This window comes from Phycodurus eques, chromosome 13 (genome assembly GCF_024500275.1).
Source record: "Phycodurus eques isolate BA_2022a chromosome 13, UOR_Pequ_1.1, whole genome shotgun sequence".
Lineage (NCBI taxonomy): Eukaryota > Metazoa > Chordata > Actinopteri > Syngnathiformes > Syngnathidae > Phycodurus > Phycodurus eques.
In genome coordinates this window covers 15,800,754-15,826,079 of record NC_084537.1, presented here as the reverse complement: position 1 = coordinate 15,826,079, position 25,326 = coordinate 15,800,754, and the positions used below count along the sequence as shown (strand labels likewise).

The 25,326-nt window shown below is 39.4% G+C and overlaps 1 protein-coding gene across 2 annotated transcripts in view; it reads left to right on the top strand.

Annotated features, from left to right (window-relative positions):
* Window positions 1-25,326, top strand: part of gpc1b (glypican 1b) — a 94,019-nt gene that overhangs the window by 38,647 nt on the left and 30,046 nt on the right. For both annotated transcript variants that reach the window (XM_061694524.1, XM_061694526.1), the window contains exon 2: window positions 9,993-10,151. In XM_061694524.1, the coding sequence (XP_061550508.1) occupies window positions 9,993-10,151 (159 nt within the window). The remainder of the gene's footprint in view (window positions 1-9,992; window positions 10,152-25,326) is intronic.

Below are 25,326 nucleotides of genomic sequence, written 5' to 3'. Positions count from 1 at the left end.
TTTAGAGTCTTCAATTAACATGTTTTTGGGATGTGGGAGGAAACCGGAGTACCTGGAGAAAAAACACACAGGCACAGGGAGAACATGCACACACCACACAGGCGAGGCCGGATTTCAACCTGGGTCCTCAGAACTGTGAGGCGGATGTGCTAACCAGTCGTCCACCGTGGCGCCTGAATTTTTACATATAAATCCAATACAAATTTTTTGCTTTTATTGAACAAAGGTATTTCTCAGTGGGCTGCTTATTTTGTTCCTTGCGCCTGCACGAGATAATAATAGCTATTTTCCATCTTCTCCTCTCCTGTGATATTTGACTCTGACTCATCATCTGAGTGTCCTTTGCTGCGCTCTACCCTACTTGTCTCGGTCTCTAAAGCCCATTTGGTAATACTAAATAATTCCAGCCATTGCTGTTTAAATGAATAAACTACACATTAGTGTGCATGTCATTTTATCAACATGTGGATGATTTAACCTGGCTAATAAATAATCTCGTTAGGTAGCTGATCAAATGTTTCCCTCCCCTTTATTATATGATTGAAGTAAGTGACTGGATTTGAAATGCATGGTTGTAGACCGTCACTACCTCACTCACTGTGAATGTGTCCTGTGATTGACTTGCAACCAGTCCAGGATATACAGTAGTATGCCTTTCGCCCAAAGTCAGCTGGGATAAATTCAAGCTATATAACTACCGGAGACAAATTCCTTGTTTGAGTTGTAACATACTTGGCCAATAAAGCTAATTCTGATATGTGACACTCAACCGGATGAATGGTATTGAAAATGGGTGCATGGTTTTAGACCATAGTACGGTGGTGCCCTGAAATTTACGAGTTGGATTCATTCTGTGACCACATCAAAATTTTTGATGTGGTCACAGTTTTTTTATTTAAAATCATTTTTCCCCATTCAAATGAGTGGAAATGGAATTAATCCATTCCACTTCCCCCAAAACACAAACATTTGTTTTTTTAATTTTTTTATAGGAAACATTACACTCAATAGTATTGTGCAGTATAAAAACACATAGTACTACTAATAACATTTGCTCTCTCCACCCTAACTGCATACATGGAAAATGCAGGCACAAAACAGGACTGTACCTAATCTATTGTCTTTTCTTGTTCTCCTATGGGGTCTATTGGCTGTTGGCAAACCAGCTCAGTGGCACAATACCGTCACCGACTAGTATTGCCTTCTCCCTCAAACCAATGTGAATTGATGGTGGCCAGATATTGTGAAGTTTGCTGCGTCGTCATGCGGTGGGGATCTGAAGCGCACTAGTATCTAAAATTTCTGCTCGCATCTCAAGACAAACTAACAGCAAAGGCACGGTTCATATTGTCAAAAACCCGTAAATCAAGGCACTCGTATCTCATGGTGCAAATGTTTTTAATTTCCATTCAACAAAAATCATGTTTCATTTTATTCCTGATTAAAACATTTGGTACTGTACATACATTGCCCTGTAGTAGTTGCACGCAACACTTCAATACTATGCTAAAATAATGACACATTTGTGGGGGGGAAAGATGTTAAAAGATGTTTAAGAAGGACGGAATGTATTCCAAAGTTAAACTGTGATCGGTGTTCTGCTCATAAAAAAAATAATTGCTCAGTAGATGTAGTAGAGGAGTGACTATAAATTTAATGTAGCCCAGTGGGATCTAATAATGTGTCATAGGTACTATTAACTGTACTAAAGGTCGACTGGTCTGCTGGCGTTGCAAGATACAATTATGATGAAAGTGTATCTGTGTAACTGCCCTGCTGTATAGCTACCTACCACCTTGTCTGCCATGAGGAAGATTTAAATGTTGAATAATGGTCTTGGCCCAATGGTGCGAAATAGTGGATCAACATATGTCATTGGTTAAACCTGTAATCCACTGTTCAAGTGTGTGCTTGTTCATTGTTCATGAATGAATGGATTAGGCTGCTAATCTCCTCGGACCAGCATCGGTGCACACATGCATTTGGAGTTTTTTTTTTATTATTCCAATAGTACAGTATAGTAGGGGTGGGTGATTAATTGTTCAATTAATGAAATGACTACTTCCGGTGGTGTGACTTCACAATAGAGAGCATCCGGAAGTCCACCAAACATTACAGCAGCATGAAGTAAATTTCCCACGGCTGAATAATACAGGCTAGAAATGCCTCTTCATTCATAAATTCCCCATCAGAGAGAATTTTCAGTGTGGGGTGACATTGTAACATGTAACCGGGCATGCCACAAGCTTCATGTTCTAGACAGGCTTATTTTATTATTATTATTATTATTTATTTTAAGGAAAATTTAAAAAATATTCATTAAAACTAGGCAACCTACCTAACATGTACCTGGAGTGCGATAGACAGTATGCAGGATTTTTTATTTTTTTTTACATTCTAGGGACAAAGTTAAATTTTGTTTGGAAGCAGCACTTTTTATTCATGTTATATTCAGTGACAGTTTTGTTGTTACATATTACTCCCAAAGGGAATATTCTTGCTTAATTTATTGTTGCTAAATTGTTTTTTTATTAAAATGAACTGGGCTGCTTTCTCCAAGTTTTGAATTATGACATTGTCGTTTGCCTTTTTTAAATTATTTATTATTATTTATTTTTTAATTGACTAAAATCGGAATTATTTAGTTTTTTTTGGGTGAATCAACGAGCCCTACATTATAGTATGGGTTGCAAATAATAATAATAAATATTCTAATTAGGACTGTCAACAAATTGTCAAATAATTTGCATGCACTAAAAAAATATCAAGGAGACACAATCCATACCACACAAAACAACTATAATGAATAACTGGAACCGACTAAAAAAAAAAAAAGGGCCAGTCCTAACAAAATTTGATTTGTAAATAAGAATACAGGAAAAACTTAGGTGAAGCTGGTGCAGGTTTTGTCGGTGTTGAAATTCTGTTGTTTGCATAGAAAGTAGCTGACGCCACTGTATACTCTAGGTATCAGTTGCATGTTATTATTATTATTATTGCTTTATTGTGGTTGTATAGCTTGCAGTGCTAACTAACTCCAATAGGTTGTACTGATGGGTGTTTCTAATATTTAGTTATATTTACTGATACACAAGTTGCATTATTTTCCTCCTTTAATTTAGCTAAACTAATTTAAAAAGAATGATAGTAAAATATTAATATTTTTGTAAAACAAAAGAAAAAGAAAACATTTTAAAAAATGCAATTTTTTAAATTATTATTTTTAAATGTTCAGATATATCTATTTTCAAAAATATGAATGCTATATGAAATAATATGCCTTACACTTACAATAACTTCCCCAAAAGTATTTTCTGTGGGGTATGGAGGCCATTTTTATCATGTCGTCATTTTGTAATTTCCCTCTAAAGTATGAACACATTAGGTATACCTCCATCTTCAAACACACACACACACACACACACAAACAATTAATTTAATGCCTCTCTGCGAAGTGATAAGGCAAACTGCCCTGCGATTAAATGGACACAGTCATTGTTCATTTAATGCTTCGCTCATATTTCTGCATGCCTGCTGTCATCTCTTAAGGCCCTTGCGTTGTCATTCACCACCATGCTTCATCCAAATGCACTCACCCTGAGTCTGTATCCATCTAACTGCTGTTAAATAGGAGCATTCCACCCTGGTGAACAGCGATAAGCGGATGGGTATGGACTTGTTCTCCGTTTAGCATCTGAGTCTGTCTAAAGAAAGAGGGAAAGAGCGCCCAAGCGTAACTTTGGGCTTCAAATGAAAACGAGCCCTTATTAAATCATCATGCCGACACACTCATTAGAGTGTCGGAGTGGCTGATTGGCTTTCTGCCTCCATACTGATTGGCCTCACAGCGGGAGGTTGATGAAAGCGGAACAGCAACCCTGTTGATTTAAATATATTTGAATAGATGATTGACTTTAGTGCCAGATATTCACGTGTGGTACTGTTTTCTCTAATATGTATGCAGGATGTGCCCATTGGTGTTATGAGCATGTTTTGCCCGTCAATCATGCCTACAATGATATTTATTCAGGCTGCGGGGTTGATTTAGAAGCAAGAAAGACAGGAAATGGTGAAAACAGGCTAATCTCTAATATATGAGAAGGGGATTTGTAATATGTAATGAAAACAGCCTTGTGGCTGTCTCTTTCACATCTGGCATTAGGGAGTACAAACCTCCTGAGCAGTTTTAATTCAAAACAAGGCTGATCTTAGTGTTTCTCTCTTACCGCCACAACACTGGGTGCATCTGCTCCATCTAATGGGATCCAATTCAAGATATGTATAAAAAACATCTTTCAGAGCTACAATGACTTGATTGTTTGAGAAATTGTTATTTAATATTAGCCTAAATGAAACAAAATTAAGTAACTAACAGACTGGCTAGCCAGCTACCTAGCTACGTACCCAATGAACTAACGCTAACTATACAATTCACTATGTGCCTAACAAACTAACTGCTAACCTGTTCTTTCCCGCACAAACTAAGTCCACACTAGCTACTTAGCTACAGTATATACCGAATAAACTCACTGTTAAATGGCTACCTAGCTATGTAACTAACAAGCTAACTGCTAACTAGGTACCTAGCTATACACCTGACAAACTAACTAGCTACCAGGCTATAAAGTAACTTACTTGAGACTTGCATGTATGTGACTTGATCCCATCTCGGCTACAAACCTTAAAACAGCAATAAAAACAGTCTCTTGCACACTTATTGTGCATGGCTTGATTTTCATCGCCACGGTTAGAGACGTAGTCATTTATATAATAGTGATTAGATTGAAACGTATATTATGTTTGTTATTGTGGTTGGAGTTGGCACTGGTGTCCATGTATCATACGGAGAACTGTTTTGTCTGTTAACATTCGATGAGTCCAATCAGTAGACACGTAATCCCTCTGCACTTTGAAGTGCTCTCACCTGAATAGATGTGAACCGACGTCCACAAACACATTGATGTTTATAGAGTCGGCCATGGTTTATATCACAAGCCACGTAGAACTGTGATGCTCTATTGCAAATGACCTTTTCTAGCTGTAAGGCTCGTTTGTGTGTGTGTGTGTGTGTGTGTGTGTGTGTGCCCATGGATGTGTGTTTACACCTGCAGAGTTTTGCCGGAAAACCATTATGATGTTTTATTTATTGATCCTTGACACTAATACTGCCAGTGTGTGTGTTTGTGAGTATTCTTTCCATGTCCTTTCAAATGACACGCGGCGAGCAGGTTGTACTGGAGGAAAGTGATATAGGACACATACATACTGTACACACACATGCACACAATGCACACATTTAAAGAAGACCAGGGGGTGACAGATTGCAGCTGACCTCTCAGCAGAATGCATATTATTTAAACATAAATCTTCCCTCTTCTCATTTCTGTGTTTTCTCCCACTGTTTTCCTCTTTCCACTTCTTTGTGCGCTCAGCCACACTACTTAAACTCCCCAGGCAGTTTTTTGTCTTGACTACACACACCTCTCCAAAGTCCAAACACTCTCCCCCTGCAGGTGTGTGGGTGTGAGTCACAGCGTGATCAGTTGAGAAAGTGCTCAGAGATGCCCAATGTCATCTCACTCTCCACTTCACTTTTGGTGTTCAAGGGGAGGGGAAATTGCCTTTAATTGCTGCGATTTAACATTGGCCCGGATGAGTTGCTGAAACGACAGTTAGGGAAACTTGGCTGACACATACTGTAATCATTGACATGCACACACATGGGGAGGATACAGTACATTTGAGATGGGGGAACTCAGCAATTGTTAACTCAAGCCATGTCAGCTAATTAAGCGCGTATACATCGGGGTAAACATGGTTTCTTTTAATTATATTATTATAAACATATAAACACATTATTTTAAACTGCTAAGTATTGAAGTCAAACATTTTAATTAACATACCGCAAATCCGTGAGATTAACGTTAGGCTACCTTACTAACATAATTTACTAACATAACAGAAACGCAGTGTTTCTGCGAAACGCAGTGTTTCTGTTAATTATGACTACCGTTGAATGCTTGGGTTTGTTTATTACAAACGTGGCAAGTACCGGTACAGTGCACAACCATAGAGCAACCATAACGTTACTAGCAGGTGCTTTTACTCAGTGTATTCACTGTGTGACATATGGCCAGCATAGGGTTTTGGTGAAGTCAGATGTGTTTTCTCTCAAGGTTTCTTCATTTAGTTTGAACAAATTGAACAATTCCAAAACTTTTACAAAGAATCTTTGTCTGAGTCACTGATGGTGTAGTGGTACATTCCCCTGACTACGGTGCAGGCAGCGTGTGTTCAGTTCCCACTCAGTGACGGTGTAATGTGAGTGCGAATGGTTGTCCATGTGCCCTGAGACTGATTGGCGACCAGTTCAGGGTGTAGTCTAACCCTCTTTCGCCCGAAGTTGGCTGGGAGAGGGTCCGGCACACCGCGACCCTGAACAGGATAAGCGTTATTGCGAATGGATGGGTGGATATTTGTCTGATTCCTAGTCAGCTGGTCTAAGCTCATAAATGGACAGCCATGAACCTAATGTATTAATATGTCACAAAATGCTAAAATTCTAGCTGCTTAAGTGAAGATGCACAAAGGCTATTAATGCTATTTTTTTAAATTAATGTCCTTTCTTTTATGCACAATGTGAATTTAAGAAATCAAAACTGTAACTTATAAAAAAGGAAACCAATTAGCCGTACCTTTTTAACTGAAAGGTCTTATTTTACTTGAATTCATAATTGCTCTTTAACCAAGCAAAAATATAGTTTATCAAAATACTCAATTGTTCGCTAGAATTTTCAGTAGGACACTTGAGTACTAAAATATTTGTTAGCTGCAGCCCTACATTCAACTCCCCCGTTATATTGTCATATTATTATCATAGTTTAATAAAACTCTTGCTTCGGGTCCCTGTGCGGGAAATTGATCCTCACAATTAGAAAGTTGCTCCTCAAAGTAACAAATGATTAGCAAAACCAATCCTCCAAAAATATATTTTTTTTTAATATATATTTTTTTGCCTTGTGTAATACTGAATTCCAGCCTATGAGGCAACCGAACTTAAGTGTTATAGCTTTAAATAATGATTCGATTAAAATGTATTGGCATAAAAGTTAAATATATATATTTTTTACCTAAGTAGAAGTTTAAAAACACAAACAATTCGAAAAGATTACATTAAAATGTATGTCCTAAAAAGTTAAACACAACTGAACTGTACTTGGGCAATGATTCTTTCTTGTACCACACGAGGGAGCCAGCCGACCACACTTTGTGAATCACTGGTCTAATAGTCTAAACATTTACTGTTTACTTGCATGAAAGCTAATAATGTTTAATATCACTTAAAACATAACAGTTGACAACAGTTCCGATTATATATCACAATTGGAAAATTTGTTTCGAAGGTCGACTGAAACGGAGGTCGACCTTCAAAACAACAAAACTTCAAAAACAGTGTCTCGAAATTGATTAAAGTACCTCCATAAAATAACAAACCGGAGCAGGGGAGACAAAAGAAAGGAGTAGCAGGCAAGATGGGAATGACTTTGAATGCTTTTCACTGTAGAGCCTTTCAGTGGAAAGGTAGACATGATGAGATTCAGTCAGCCGCTTCCTTCACGGAGGCAATAACTCAATCAAGGTGGAAATGCTACAACCTGCACTCTGTTTGCTGTGCACTGCAGTTGCATACAAATGAACATTGAATAAAACAGTAGTTTACTTTTTTTCCTAACTGAGAACAGATTATTAGGTTTTTTTTCTAATTAAGTCAGTTTAGTGGAATGACGTGCCTGATTTCAGGAGTGTGTTTTCAAGCCAGAACCATTTTGCTGCTTCCAAAGTTGAGGTGAACTTTGTCCTCAATGAGCAATGAAGGATTTTTAGACATACAGCATGACTGCAAGCTTTGCAAAGTTTATCTCCTCCACCCAGAATATCGATTTGTTCCATGTGGCGCGTGTGTGTGTAATCATACCCATCAGACACTTTATTAGTTATGCCAGGCATTTTATTAGGTACTATTAAATCAGCTGGGGATTTTTTGAAAAAACTTCTACATATTCCACTGAACCCGAACACAATCTTTGACGCTGGATCACTTATTTTCTTTCTAATTTCAAACCAATTTCTGTACATGGGATGTTTTAAGTAACATTTTCATCAACCTCTATCGATTTAGCTGGAATTAAGTTTTGTGTAGCGTATAATAGGGGTGCGCAGGATGTACGGTTGACGGTATAAATTTGGCCTACGGTGTAGATTTGGACTCTACCGAAATATTGCGATCACGCTTGCTGATTACATCATCGTACTGCCTGCCTGAGGGTGAAAATGACTTCAACGGAGCTGGAAGTAAACCATGCATCCACATCAGACAGTCACACATCCTCCCTGCTTTTCCGGCTGCTCTGGAACTACTGGGGGAAGGCTAACTTGCTCCGAGTCCAAACCTGCTAAGAGGTGTGGCTGGCTACCTAGCGCAGCTAAACACTGTCTGTTCACCACCACAACTCCAATTCACTAATCCTTGCCTCCATAGTGGCAAATAAGCTACATTTATGACGAGTATTGTTATCACTAAAGGAGAATGATGACGAAGTAGTAGAGAACAGAGAAGCCATGCTAACCGCTAAGATAAAGTAAAATGTAAAGTACCAAAAATCAGAAGAATAAGTGCTCAGGTAGATGGTACAGCTACACTTTTAACAGACGTCTGACGAGAAACACCACAGGGAATAATCAACAATGAAGAGCAAATAAGCAGGTAAATTAGTAAATGTCTAGAGAGAAAATAATACAACAGCTACTGTTATACTGCTACTGCTACACGCGTCCAAAAACCGGAAATGAATCAGTATGTTACCGCACACGTCAGCCAGGAGGAGGAGCCTAAAGGTCAAAAGTCTATTAATATACAATACATTGTCTGTGTGTGTATATGTGTTTGATGATCAATTCCCAAATAAAATTTTTGGTAACCCTAATCTAATAATAACCATCCATCCATCCATTTTCTTTACCGCTTATCCTCACTAGGGTCGCGGGCTGCTGGAGCCTCCTATCCCAGCTATCTTCGGGCGGGAGGCGGGGTACATCCTGAACTGGTTGCCAGCCAATCGCAGGGCACATACAAACAAACAACCATTCACACTCACATTCACACCTACGGGCAATTTAGAGTCTCCAATCAACCTACCACGCATGTGTTTGGGATGTGGGAGGAAACCGGAGTGCCCGGAGAAAAACCACCCAGGCACGGGGAGAACATGCAAACTCCACACAGGCTGGGCCGGGATTTGAACCCCGGTCCCCAGAACTTTGAGGCAGATGTGCTAACCAGTTGTCCCGGCTAATGCTAACCAATAAATAAAAAATAATAATGTGTGTAGAACTGGCCTACTTCATTTTGAGAGGCATTTCCAATATAAACATTTAGTTAAAATGCTCAAAACTGAGCATTATCTCTGTTAAGTCAACATAATCCCATTAGATCGTGCATGTGTACCAATGAGAGTATGTTTGTGTCTGAAGATGAAGTAGAAATCAACATCTCTTCAAATGTAAATGAATGCCACCCACGTTTTATACGCCAAAAGCCTTGCTGCGTTGAAGTGCAATTTGCGTCTTCAGGTTTTTTTTTCTGATTTGCGTGGCAGCTCGACTGTGAAGCGTAGTAGTTTTGACAGGCTGTGTTTGCGCTGGCACATATGCTATTTGATTGTGTGAATATGCTGTATAGTATGTTGCTGCCAAGGACCTGTCTGGATCTCGCCAGGTAATCGGACGACTGAGCCCATGCCTCCATGAATGCCAACACAACCACTGCAGCTTATTCAAATTGTCATGTCCATGCTCGCTCAGTAGCAAAGTAACTGATGGTTGACATCAATGACAAAGCCAGTATCACTAATGCCTTGCTTCTGCTATTTTTTCCCTCTCAAATTCCCTCTCCTTCCCTACTTCTGCTTCTTTCCTGTTTCTCCACCCAATAGGAGAGCACCTGCGCATCTGTCCCCAGGGTTACACCTGCTGCACCAGCGACATGGAGGACAACCTAGCCATGCTGAGCCGAGGAGAGATGGAGGGAGTTCTCAAAGACGCGGGACGCTCCTTGCAGGTGTCCCTCGGAGGACAGTATAAGGCCTTCGATAGTGAGTTTCTAAACTTGTGCGCGAATAACACAACAGAGCTCAGCCAACACACAAACAACGGATGAAATTGAATGAACTTGCATTAATGTGTGTGTGAGTGTCCGCTGTGAAAAGGTCAACGTACTAGCCAGACAATACATTTACGATGTTAAGTGAAGGCAAGTTATAACCCAGACTGAGGATATCGACCTTTTATGACAATTCATTGTCATGTGGTCAGATTAAAAAGAAAACACACATTTGTTCTAATACAGCTTTTTAAATTGCAAAGCTTAATTGAGGACTTCAAGGAGATATTTTATGCATTTTTTTTCACAATTTAAAACCGTTCCCAAGTGTCGTTGTACATGACTGTGACATGCTTTGGGACATTCTGTCACAGACAGAAATATTTACGCAGCATATTTTTTCTCCATGGAGAAATTAGCTTGTTTTAGGAGCGGATCTGTCTCAGCCAACCCTCCCTCCCTGCCCCTGCAAGTGTGCGCCACTGAGACGCCGTTAGGCTGTTTTCTCTTCTGTGTCGCTAGCTGACAAACTCAACAGAACTAAATGTAGCTCTGCTTACCTTGCACAAAGCCACCACTGGCTAATTCATCTACATAAACCCCCACAAACACAAATGCACACACAATCTAAAAAGCGAGTGAGTGCCTATAGAGATTCCATTACATTACCACAGGTGGAGGCAACATTTCATCACCAAGACAACAAATTATGCTTGTGAACTAATGTTGCGCTGTGGTGCAAGACATTGCCAAACACAAATTCGTCCAGCCGAACTGCCAAGTCATTGGCGGAGAAACTCCTGGGAGTAGTTATTCTGTTCATTATCCCCACTGTTTCTTAACAGTGGGGCGGATGTACAGAATGGCTCGCTCAGACACATTTTCAGAAATAGGCAGATAATTAATAACTTTACCTATTTTCATACTTGATAGGTGGGCAGGCGATACAATAGACAATAAAAAAATGTTTCATAAAATACCACCTTCAAACAAAAATGAAATGGATACAGTGAAATAATAATAATACTTACCACGAATAATAATAATATATTTTTGTTGACAGTAGGGTTAAATTACATATGTAATCTTTCAAATACAATGGAACCTCAATATAACGGACAAGGAGGATAAGGGGCCGTCCGTCAAATCCCATTGTCCGTTAAATTGAAACACTTTTTTGTGGCCTAACCAAAACCAATACACTACAAAATTATTGTTTAGTACTTTATTCATGGCCTAATAACAACCAGTACAGTACAAAATTATTGTAAATAAATATAAAAAAGCTTTAAAATGTTTGACGATTTTTCAAATTTATCCAAACTCAGCTTGCTGGTGGATGGGAGGGGTGATTTTAAGTTCCAACTGGTCACTATTTTATGTCAGTTCAATCCAAAGTCCATTAAATCGGGGCCCGTTAAATCGAGATTCCACTGCATTTGGAGTAAAACTGTGGTATCTCTTAGGAGATAGAACTACCGGTGTTGATGGGTTGAAAGCAAGAGTAGAGAACAAGCTAGATAAAAAAACACAAGTAGTTTTATTAGAATTTAACTACATTTCTTATTTTCTTTACTAACACAAATGCAAACAACGTTCTGTGTTGCAATATAAACAGACTTAGCCATGCTAGCATTCTTGGGTACGTGTTATCTTCATAGTAGTTTCCTATCCATCTCATAGGTCAAAAAGGTGAACTGCTATGAATAAGACTAATTTATATTGGCACCAGCCATGATTCAGTCAACATTATTTTGATATAGCAAATTCCAGTGAGTCTTGGAATCAGCTAAAAAGAATTGTGTGCCTAACATGATAGAGCGCTGCCCCGGAGCTCGACTCATTCTGCGTTGGCCAGTGGTTGACAATATATCTGTCACATGAGGCTATGCTACTTTGTCTGACCTTTTGCCATCACCATGATTAGTGGCCGAATGACGTTTGTTTACTTTCCTTCTATCGGTCCGATTCCTTCATTCTCGTGGTCCCACTCCTTTTCGCTGCGGGTGCCTCTGCTGCTGTGCCAGTGGAATACGGCTTAAGGGCCAAAACACACAAATGCACAACGCTTTCCAGGACGTGCAAATTCCATAGTTAGCGTATGTCATCCTGCGGTTCTTAACCTTTCGAATTTGGGGAAAAACAGCTCATTTAGCAAAAGAAGAGACAGTAAACACTGCTGACAACACATAAACACTATTCGGCGAAACTCAGCTCCATTCTGCAAACATTTGAAGGGTTTACCTCAGAAAATATGCAGGGAATTGCATCTTTTGTTGCCTCCTAACGGTGTCATGTGGACATTGTTTTTTTATATTCACCTCAATAATACATCTGAGAAAAACAAAGCGAATGTGTCATTAAGCCATAGTCATACTTGTACTGCACATCCACTCGCTCTTCTTGGTTCAGCTGTATATTTCCCTTCTTTGGTGCACCCTTACTTCACCCCATTGAACATCAGATGGGAACTACAAATTTGATGAAGGGCGGGGAGGGAGTTTATGGAACATTTAGGCCTAAAAACCATCTGGTGTTGACTGACTGGGTCCTCTAAAGAGGAGAGTTGAACATTTGACAAGAGCTACCTCGGCCAAAAAGGGGCTACATTTGCTGCTACCTACTCAATACAAGATGTCCCAAACGTCACTAAACACTTTTTCAATTTCACATCAGATATCAATTGAACAGATGTGAGGCCATCAGCATTTGACTGCTAAGGCTTTGCAGTTTTTGTAAGCATGCTGTAAGCCTGTACCGACTTCAGGTTGTTGAACATCAGAATCTTCCATTTGAAGCCTTTAAACAACCTAAAGTCGGTATGGGTCAAGCTTTATCACTCTCCGAAGTGTCCGCTGAATCGAGCATTTGTTGACGCTGCATTCCAGTGTAGAACCCTGGGATAGACATTCCCACGCTTTGCGTCAATGCCTGGTCTAGAAGTCTGGTGTTTTAATCGGTAGTAGCAGGCCTTCCGCCGCATGATTTTTCAAGAACAGATCCTGTTTCGAGAAGCTTGCCATGGATAGAGTAAATTGTACCGTGCAGTGTGACGGCCATAAAGCGCCTCAAACTGGAACTACACTGCAGTCGAGGACAGAAAAACATGCTGCACCAATGTCTATTGGCAAGCTATGGGCATGGAGTGATATGCTTACAAAAACTGCAAAGCTGCAATGTTGATGGCCTAACGTCTGTCCGAATGATACCTGGAAGGGAATAGAAAAAAGTACGTGTATAGTGACTTCTGGGACACCCTGCGTATTCAGATAATAACCAGATGCAGTGTTTGCTGTTACGAATGAGGATTTCCTTCCTTGTTCTTGTAACAGATATTTCCTTTTATTAGTATGGTTGAAACAAGAAGGGGGATATGTTTTCTTCCAACCACTTCCCCTTGTATCCAAATGGCTGCAACAGTGACAATCTAGCACACTACCAGTCCTAACACATCTGGCTATGTTTAGCAGGGTGTGGACTAGCTAGCGCCTTGTGACTAAGTGTAGGGTGTTACTGCTCCAGCCCAGGCAGCCTAGACCTTTTTTGGTCCACTGACTTTGGAAAAGGTCCCAAGCAAGCCACCAGGCCACAGATTAGAGGACCAGCATGCACATGTGGAGGATCTGGGTCTTGCAAGTATATGTGAGTTTGCTGATGTGGCTTTATTTGTTTGTCAGGTTGTAATTTGACAGCATGGGACTAGTGAGTGGAAATGGTCTTTTTGTTCAAGATTGTGTACAGTTTTAGGTTTGGTTGAAGATTTTAAAACAGTGGAACACAAAGCAGAAAAGGGGAAGAATAATTGGGTAAAAGAGGGAATGAGACAGATGAGTAAGCGGTAACAAGATGGCAATGGAAAATGATGGCATGACAAAGTGTAGAGAAAAAAGTGTTGGCTTCCTAATTGAAATGACAACGTAAAAGGTCATAGAGGACACTCAGAGCGATGGGATGGAAAAATGGTGGATGGCAGCCAGGTGTACAAGACAGACGGAACCCTGAAACCGAGCAGGTGGTGACAAAACCCACCAGAGGCATTATTGGCATCTGGACCCCAGGGGTGTGTGTTTGTATACACATACTGTGCACAACATTGAGTACACCGCCACAATCTGATGAGACCCTAAATAAGAATTGTATCAGCAATTCTGCCTTTACAAATCTAATGATGCTCATAGGTATTCATTTAACAATGTGGTTATTGTTGTGGATGTAGTTTGCGGTTACTTTACACTATTAGTGTCCTTGTTAAATAATTTTAATACAGCTCTTCGATTGGATTTATTAGTTTCTGCATTTGTACCTAATGTAGCCGTTGAGTGTGCAGTTTTAAGTGCACTTTTTATTATTATTTTTTTAATCTTTATTTAACCAGATGGGCTCATCGAGATCGGAGATGTGTTTTACAAGAGAGACCTGGCCAAGATAGCAGCATGAAATTTAAGAAAATAACAACTCCATACAACTCAGTTTTATTTATACAGCATTTTAGAAACAAACTGCAACTGAAAAAAATGCTATACATTAATAAAAATGTAACACACTGTAAAGGCAATTGAACATAATATATTCCATAGTTTGGGACCAGCAATAGAAAAAGCTCCATCCCTTCGGAGTTTCCGCTTCCGCTTCGGTACCTCCAGGATTAGTTGTTCAGCTGACCTAACACAGTGGTCAGGAGGATAGGGATGGAACAGCCAAGAGAGGTTAGGGGCAGTAGGACCAGGTAGAGAGTTGAAAGCTAGTAGCAGAATCTTAAAATGTGAACAGGCAGCTTGTTTTGGGAGGTCAAATAGGAGTTATATGCTCCCTCTTTCGTGTTCCGGTTAAGAAACGAGCAGCAGAATTTTGAATTAATTGTTGGACTAGCTGACTCCAAACTAAAGTGATGACATTAAAGGAGCATAAAAACATTTCAACCAAGGTGACTACAGTACTATTTACAATGACAAAATCTAAGAGAATCAATTAAAAAAGAACTAGTCGGTTTTAAAAGCCAGCACAGAGTCTTTAAGTCTTTTTGAAGGCTATTCCAGGAAAGTGAAGCAGAGGAGAGGCCCAGAAATACTTTTTCTTTTTCTTTTTAACTTTTTCGCAAGTTTAAAGTTAGTTAATTAGCAGTTAACATACAAAAACAGAGATGTTCCAACCCAGATTCAAACCCAGCTCTCCAGATTTTGAGGAAGACGAACCAACCACTATTCGACCGTTCTGCCTATATGCAAACTCAAATTGTATGTAACTTTGTGATTTTAAAAAATCGCTTTGAATTTTAAGATTGATTACTTGGTTGATCTATTTATAGGTTATTTTGTCCAACATTTAAATTCTAAAACTATTGCCAAAAAAAGGTATTGCACAAAAAGCTGATCCGACCCGCATATACAGTACATCAAGGCACGGTGGAAATACTTTATCGTTTGAAATTACTTGAAATGAGTTATCAATCCTATGCAAACTGCAGACTGCACTGGCAGTTGATGAGCAGTCAAAGGTCTTTTGGTTCCTGTGTCTCTCGGCAGGTTTGGAGTCACATTCATTTATGTCGAGTGTCTCAACTTCTAAGGAGGAGATGAACTCAAATGCCTGTCAGACAGCTGGAGAGCATCACTTGCAATGGCGTCATGACTGTGCTGTATGTCTTAAATCTCACCCACTCCATCACATGCACTGGGATTTGTGGAGCATTAAAGCAGTAAATAAATATGTTTTCCCACAATACCAGAGAGAATATAATAATAATTACAGTAAAGTTCAAAGAATCAGTGCCTCTCTTAAATGCCTCAACAACTACCAAATGACTTAATGGCCGTAATAAAAGTAAGATTTATTACGGTACTGTTGAACTGCTAATGACTGTTTTCACAATATGTAGCTAAGTGTTCTTTGTTATGCCATTTGTGAATTACGTTATGTTTTTTTAATTTGTTTTTCCTGCCTCGCGCGTATACTTTATGATATTATTTTTACACAAGGAATCATATGCAGTCATTGGACAAATATTCGTTCCAGATAAACAATCTGGAAAAATCCACTTAAAGTGTTGGGGGGAAAAAACACGCTGCCTTTTTAACCTTTATTGGGTTCTCACTGAAATACTTGGAAATTAAAAACTTGCAACCTTAGAAAATGATTGTAGTGCATTCCAAGGCTTGTTTACTATCGTTAATTATATTTTTTCCCCCAAAAAAGTATTTAAACATTGTAACTTTCCTGTTTTTATTTCTTTTTTAATCATATGAATTAGTCTATTTTTAATTATTGCTTTTCTTCTCTGATTGGCTTGAATTGCAGTCACATGATTCTGCCATTTTATAGTGAGGCAAGTGGCATTTTGACTTGAGTTAGCAAGTGTGATTCCTTACCCAATGAAGTGCTACTGTTAATAATACTCAGTTTTGATTGGATACCTTGCTGACAGTGTCAATCAATCAAATTCCCAATAATTGTATTATTATGTAACTTAATTACAGTTGCAGTGCATGACATAGAACTACACTGAATCACACAAAATGTTGTGGCTAATTAGTGTAAAACAGTGTTCATTGCTATTGTGCATTGTTCCATATCAACACAATCAGGTGATACCTTTGCCCACATTCTTTTCGCTTCCAAGGTCACCCCTGGATGTTGCCAGAGACTCCTCCCATTGTGGCGTTTGACTGGCTCAGTTTGTCCTCATGCAAATCATATAGTTTCCGTAGCCGGAGTACCCTGGCCTCATTAGCCTGACACTCATGTAATGATGCCTAGGACAGCAAGACCATGATGAGTGCTGTGGGTGACATGATGGAGACAGGTGCAAATAGTGGAGCATTTGATGAAGATAAGAAAATGCCAGTGGGGAATGAGGAATGCTGCTGTAAAAGAGGAGTATAGATGAATATAAATGAAGAAAGAGGTTGTGCTAAATGGTGCATATGCCAAGACGAGAGGAACATGAAGGCTTCTATAGAAAAGCCAGATGATAAATGATGCACAGATGCATTATGTATTGTGTCAACTCCTTTAATGTAAGGGACATTTTAATAGAATCTAAACGCAAGCAAATGGTCACAGTACATTTGGACCAAGTGTTGTTATTGATGGAGGGTGACGCCGTTTATAATGGCGCCTAGATCGTCATCTGTGCATTCAGTGTGCCGAGGACGGTCGGCCATGTTTGCATATGTCTGCTGTGTTTATTTTACTTTGACTGCCTTTGCACAGATGGCGCGCGATAACAAGAAAGAAGCTGCAGAGAATGTTCGGTACTTGTGGTAAAGGCCAAATCGAAGTCCTCCGACAGTTTGGAATTTGAACAAAATGTTTGGAAATAATGTGTATGGCTTCAATAGTTCAATATTTTTTGAGTCGAGTATGTAAGCGATTATCCCATCGATTAATCAGGTAATCGGATAAATATTTATGTTAGATTATTCAACCCAATATTATGTGCATGTAAGCTGCAGGTATTATTTTTGTCCACTGTTCTACTGTATTATCTGTTATTTTTAGTGTGTATGGCTTTAAAAGGTGTGGCCTGGCCTGGTGGTGAGCGACTTGAGCGTCAGCTAACGGGTTAGCCAGTTAATGTGTTGAGTGACTAGGTGTTAGTTGTGTCCATCGGCATTTGTTTTGGGATATTCTACCATAGTTTTAGCTAAGCTCCTGAAGCCCAAGGTAACAGGTCAGCGCGGGGCCGCAGGTGTGCCACCTATGAGTGTGCCTGTGAGTGCACAGCAAATGATTGACACCTCATCAGTCATGCCTGCTATCTCTAATTGGTTGTTTTACTTCAGGTGCAGTGGTTTCTTGTAAATCAAATTAGAGGCGCTAGATGGGGCCAGAAATGCCCCCCCACCCCCCGCCCCCAAGATCAATTTAATCATGTACTACTGTCAGGTCATACTGACAGTTTAACAAATATGACAAAAAGTGAGTGTTAAAAAATTCAAAACAACCTCTTTAATTGAGAACTCAAAACTGTCCATTGTTAATAAAGGTAAAAAAATGTATTTCAATATTGAGCAAATTTTTTTAAGAGGAAGCTGAATAAGAGACAAAATTGTCTGCCACCATGACTTAAAATTCATCTTTTAAAATGTATCATGCAGCTTTAAAAAAAAAAAAAAAAAAAAAAAAAATAGCTAACCCATAACTGGATTTCTCCAAAAATGTTATTAAATTTCTACCAATGATGGTCCAGCCTGAAATTTCATGAATTCCAAAGTTTTTTTCAGGATTGTGCAACCTTGAGCGTTTTCTTTCATTAACATAGAAGAAAGCAATAGCACTCAGCATTTATCAAATAGACAAGCCATTGGGGGGGGGGGGGGGGGGGGGGGGGGGAACAATTAAGGCTGTCAGATGTTTAAGTGATATGAAATTGCTGGTGGCTCAGGCCTTCATTTGCCTTCCACTTCCCTTGAATTCATTTCTCCTCTTTCTTTTTCCTCTCATTTCTCATGCACTGTCAAAGTCAATAAGTCTCTTATTTTAAATTCATGGCCTTTTACTTTGATGGAGAATTACACTGCCATTCCTCCAGTCCAAACATACTTACTGACTATCTGCTTTATTTGATGTATTTGTCAAGCTATTTTTATTGTCGCGAAATAGTCTCAATATTTGCCATCAAATTGCATTTTACAAGTTAGGCTCCATCATCACTGTTGTTCCCCAAAGCTTTGATTCATTTCCTGCACATGCCGAGATGATGTTAACAGTGGCAAAACAACTTTAACAGGGCCTTCTTTGGGTGGGGGTTAGCGCTTTAAAAAACTGTTCAAAGGTATTTTTGATGAGGCAAAGATAAGAACGGAACTCATCTCTTTATTAAGTACACCTGCACAGTCTACTGACATCGAATGCAAGAGCTGTAGCAAAGATTTCGACCATAGATGATAAGACGCACAACAATGTGTTTATTAACCCTTCTGTTACCTTCATTCCTCAGGAACATCTATAATGATCTCACATGTTTAACTCCTGAAACATTGCTTATGTCTTATTATTAACTCCATTCAATCAATATTTCGCACTTCACCTCTCACAGGCGTTAGTGGATAATTCACTCGGTTTTTCATTAAACAGATGTAAACGTTAAAACACGCTGCCATTAATGTACAACTATATGACGTTAACTACTTTCAGTGTGATTACGATTAAGCCAAGCCGAACGTGAAAAAAAGAAAGTTTAAAGTTACATACTGACAAAACTAATTTTAATTATTATTCACTGACAGCTGTTTTCAAAGCAGAGTTCCCCATATTGCCAGCCGTTTTAGAGCATTTTGACAGATCTTTCGAGGCCATGCACTGAATATTATGTACAGTGACAATATAAGCACCAAACCTACTAAAAGAAAGACCAGACTCTCTTCTTCCACTTGCGCCACTGCAGGTGTGCATATAGCCGACTTCCTTCGCCGCCAGTCAAACGGCTCCTCTCATTCCCCTTAAATGTGACGCAATGACAGTCTTGATGGAGACATCTCATTGCGGAAGAGGATGATGCATCATCGCAGCGATCTGTGCTTGAGTGGAGCATTGTCACCGTTTTTGGGCGGTGTGGCAGCAGTCAATGCGAGCAGGTACCCTTATTAAATATGGAATGAGCTGTTGATAACTGCTGATGGGCTAAATATCAGTATCAAATTCACCAAAATCGCGTTAAACCAGCAGTCTGCCTTGCTTCACTACTTAGACATGGTGTGAGCAGGTATAGGTTTAGACCGACTTTCTGCCACCAAATTGTCACTCAGCCGTGCACATCTCCAAGGACACACCCTCGCTGCGCCGGAATACCCAGCTTGGCACAGACTGTTCTGCCAAATTGGCACGCAAATGTACTGTCTAAGATAATAGAACCCTTAGTCTTTGCCAGTGTGTTTAGCCTTTTGACTTCAAACTATTAAACAACAAAGAAAAGTCACGTTGAGAAAAGTGATTCCACATCAAGATGCAATGAGCCATTGCTGAATCCTTCTGTGAGAACCCAGGCTCAGCTCAAGCCTCAATTGACTGACAGTTGAAGGAACGTCGATGCTACCGCTTTATTACGGCGGCTCTCATGTCAATAACTTGACACAAGATCACGTTGATGACTGTGCAAGGGGGGGCATGGAAGAGCATGTCTATGGTAAACCTGCCTGACTCTGTACTCAATTCCACCTGGAGTCCAATAAAACAGCTTGTGAATAGACTTAGTAGGCATTTCAATATAGCCTGATGTGGATGAAGCTCCCTCTCTCCCAGGAGAAAGGTGGTCTTTCAGTGTTGTGAAATATTATTGTTGAACTTCTAAATTGGATAGTTCGAAGTAAAACGTTCCCAACAATAGTTTGCCCTGTATGTGTCCTCTGCACACCCGGCAAGCTTGGAAATACAAATTTAGACAGGCTCTCCCATTGCTCCCTCCCTGCAGCGCAGATGCTTACGCTTACGTGATGAAAGTGGATTGCGGGAGGCAGCAAAAAAGGTGTTGCTACCTGTATCGTCCCAGGCACGAACTGAAGGATGGGAAAGGTCATCCATTGCACACAAAAAGCACATACAGCCACACATTTCACAGGACAATCATTATTCACTCGTTCTCAAGGGCAGTGAAAAAATTAAGAGCGTGGTAAGAGCTGCCCTCCGATTCTGAAGAAGCAAGAATATTTAACATAAAGCTCCTACCTCATCACATTAAATTCCTTAAGGGGCAGTTGTGTTTTTTAACTAGAGGATGCAATCCCCTTATAAATTATGTTAAATTAAATTGAAAAACATTTTTCCCACCTCTTTTGCTTCATTTCAATGTGACATGGTGCTGCTCCTTCTGGTGCTACCTGGGATCAGTATAATACAGACATACAGATGTACTGTACATGGAGAGAGAGGTTAGTCGGTCTTCGCAGAGGATAAATAATACATGCCTGTCAGTCTTATGTTATCAGTCTATATGTGTAGCTACACGCAGGGATCTCGTTTGATGTGCGTCTCATGTCTCTGATGCACAAAAATGAGCAGGGACGCATGAAGCATATTCATTCTGCGTCTGTAGACGCGTGGTTTAAGACTTAAGACTCACTGTGCGTATGTCCGTGAATGTGCGTGTGTGTGTGTGTGTTGCTGAAGAGCTTCCACACACAGTGAATCAAATGTATGAATCCTTGGTGCTAGCCAGTCAGAGGCAGAGTGGGATGGGTTATCGTTCCATGCGATGGACGCGGGAATTTTTTCTGGACTCGATAAATTTTCATTGTTGTGGTAACGCCCGCCGCGCCGCTCACGACGCAGCAAGCCACTGGCAGAACGGCGTTTGCAACACAACCACGACTGGGACACTCAAGGGCAAGTTAACTGCTTATTACATTCACTAGCCTGTAAGCTAATAAGCTAGCAAGCTAAAGGGCTGGAGCTAAAATTCTCACTCAAACGAACGTTAGGGCTCGGAGTTGTGTGTGTGTACCCCACATAACAGACACACACACACACACGGACAGTTAACTTTATAAACCATAAAGCACAGTACCGTTATCTATATTCAGGCAGTAGTTGACGCTAGTAGGCGCTATCAATCAACGCAAACTAAAACCAGCAGACATTCCAACAGCTTCTTCCATCTTGCCATTATATTGCTCGAGGCTAAGTGACTTTCCTTAGTGTGTTTTTATGTCTCAAAAGTATTTATTGTCAAAATGGCTGTCTATTGTCGTACTAGAGCGGTTCCAACTACCGAAGACAAATTTCCTGGATGTTTTTGACATACTTGGCAAATAAAGAGGATTCTGATTTGATTGACAGGTGAAGGTCTCACATCACAATTAAGCAGCTCGAGGGCAGGTCTTATTTTAGATTTCATCCTACATAAATATAGGCTATAAAATCTCTCTTTCAAAAGCCAAGAGGCAGCAGAAATTCGACAGGCAGCAGAAATTATACAGTACATAACACGACAACATTCATACAATAAATAAAATCAGAGACTAAAAAATAACAGTGATATTAAAATGTATGGCATCTGATTTAAAAACAATGACAAAGCCCAAATGCTTTTGAGTACATGGTGTTTTTTTTAATTATTATTATTTCAAATTTGGCAGGCTTTAAGAACATATTTTGGGTCTCTTTAGTGTATTCATGACTGTACCTATGTGCTAAATGTTTCATATTTGTTTAAGTGTAGTTTTTGGAAACAGAGCCTGAGTCTGATTTATTAGTTTATTTATCTAAGATGTTTTATTTATAGTTCTACATTACAATGCCAATGTTCTTTAGAATTGAAAGTTAATTGATCTTAAAAAATTTTTTTTTATTGTTTTTGGCAATAAAGAAAAGATGGATTGCTGTTAGTAAATACCTGGAGTCATTCTCTTTAAAAACCAAAGACCAAGTCCGAAACCTTGGTGTTCTGATAGATTCCGACTTGACTTTGAACAGTCATATCAAATCAATTACTAAAACTTCCTTCTACCATCTGAAGAACATATCCAGAGTGAAGGCTTGCATGTGTCAAGAAGAACAGGGGAAGCTCACCCATGCTTTTATCTCAAGTAGACTTGACTATTGTAATGGCCTTCTGACTGGACTCCCCAAAAAGAGCATTAAACAGCTTCAGCTCAGGTTCTGACCAGAACAAAGAGGTCAGAGCATATTACTCCAATTCTAAAGTCTTTACAATGGCTTCCAGTCAGCTTTAGAATAGATTTTAAAGTTATGCTACTGGTCTATAAATCACTAAACGGTTTAGGTCCTGAATACATAAAAGAAATGCTACTAGAATTTAAACCCAGTACGGCTCTGAGATCGACAGACTCAGGTCAAATAGTGGAGCACAGAATCCAAAGCAAACATGGTGAAGCAGCATTTAGCTATTATGCTGCACACAAATGGAATAAGTTGCCAACAGAAGTGACATCAGCATGTTTTTAAGTCTTCCTTTTTACCATGCTTTTTAGAGCATTTCCACTTTTAAATGAAATGTCTTGCATTGTACGCTGTTTTAATTGCACTTTTTTCCTTCTTTGTTGTAAATGTTTATAAGCTGTTTTTTTCTTTTTTTAAAATGCTTTTAATCATGTAAAGCACATTGAGTTACCTTGTGTATGAAATGCACGATATAAATAAATTTGCTTTGCTTTGCTTAAAAACGATGTACTTAAAATATTATACACTATAATATTATATCAGTGGCATAAAAAAAACATCAACGATACTATTGTTTCTCGTGAGTGTTTTGGGGAAAATATATTGTCAGGCAGAAATATATTGAGAGAGAGCAAGACCAATGAATAACACAAAAATACTGGACAAATACAAATCTGCAATATAGTGAAACCGCAAAGCAACCACCGTCATATATCGGAAGATTACTGTATATGTACTGCGTGATGTTAAGTTGCAGGGACTCATTGATCCAGGGCTGGGACTCATTGTATCCAGAAATGTGCATCCTGGGACTCACATACAGTAGTCTCAAGTGTAAAATGATCTATGCACACTGTTTTTGATCAAATATCTTTTGGTTTCAGGGTTCTAACACCACCACACAAATGCTAATCATTAGCCCGCTATGGCATTTCTCATTGTGTTAGCAGACATTAAGCTCATTCGCGACCCTAGTGAGGAGAAGTGGTATAGAAAACGGATAGATGGATATAATATACTTTGCATTATTACAATGAATAATATATATTCATTATATTGTATGCCATAACTGCATACTGCCAGAAGGGTATCTTTGTCGTTTTCTCTCTTAATTAATTTTTTTGTGGAAACGACCTGTATGTGTTTGTCCTGCATAGAATAAATTCATTTTCATCCAGCTCTAACTTACACACTTTGTATTTGTAAGCTGGAGATCATCTTATTCTTATTTATTTATTTTTTCCCCAATCCCTAATTCTTTTTGGGTCACTGTTATAATGTTTAACAGCTTTTGCGTTGGAATATTCTGTGCGTGCAATGCATACAGCTGCACATTCTCTTTAAAATCTATCATAATTGTCAGCTGTACAGATACAGTAACATGTCTGTCTTGTAGGCAGGGGTAAAAACATCTATCCATCCATTTTCCGAGCCGCTTATCCTCACAAGGGTCGCGGGAGTGCTGGAGCCTATCCCAGCTGTCATCGGGCAGGAGGCGGGGTACACCCAGAACTGGTTGCCAGCCAATCGCAGGGCAGGCTAAAAACTTAATAAAGGTAAATACAGCTTCCTGAAGGGCCATCAAATTGAGGTTTACTTCATTTATTGAAGTGTAAACACACTCACAAATTAATTGGAGGAGAGACCACTATTTTGGACATGTGAAAGTGTGGTATATTTAAAAATTTTAAAAATGACTCCAGCCATGGCGGCTGACAGTAAACAGCTGGAATCATTTCCACTGGGTATTAAAAGCAAAGCTGTCACTCTTGAAGTCGCTCTCTCATGTTTGAGCAAACACGCGTGTCTCTGCTGTAGCCTGCAAGAATGTTAGCTTGCTCATATGGTAGCTTGCGCGTGTCCATGTGAGTGACAGAGACGCAGCTTGTTGGTTTCCTGAGGCTGACAGAGGGACAAGCAAGGTCAAAGGGCAATTAAAGATATTATCTGGCCAAGTCACATTTTGTACATTAGAGAAAAAAAACACGGCACACCAATTAACCAACACTGTATTAAATAATGATGGATGCACAGGTTCGTTGAAGAGCATTGAATTGGTCTGCCTGTCACTATACAACATAAATAGATGAACAAGCATACATTATTTGTAGTAAATGAATACATGGGGTGCCTTAAGATACGATTTTAATTAGTTCCACGCTCATAACTCAAAACACAGACATATCTCAAATCATATTTCCCAAATAAAATGAACGGAAATGCCATAAATCTGTTCCATCCACCTTAACAAAAAAAAAAGCCCCAAAATGTTTTAAATGTTTTTTAATAAGGAAAGTAGCACTCTATAAAATTGAAAAAAACATATGGTGATAACATAATTAGAATGTAAAGAATTAAACAGTTTGCACATAATGATTAATTCATAGCGGCTCTTTCTGGTGTGGACGTCTTGGCCACCGGGGGCAGTATAATACAGTCATGCAGACACAAACGAAGAAGAGTTTCACAACTACTGTAACTGACTTAGTAAGCTTCAGTAATATTAGTTTTTTGCAGAGGATAGAGAATATATACCATGCGTCATGCAGTCA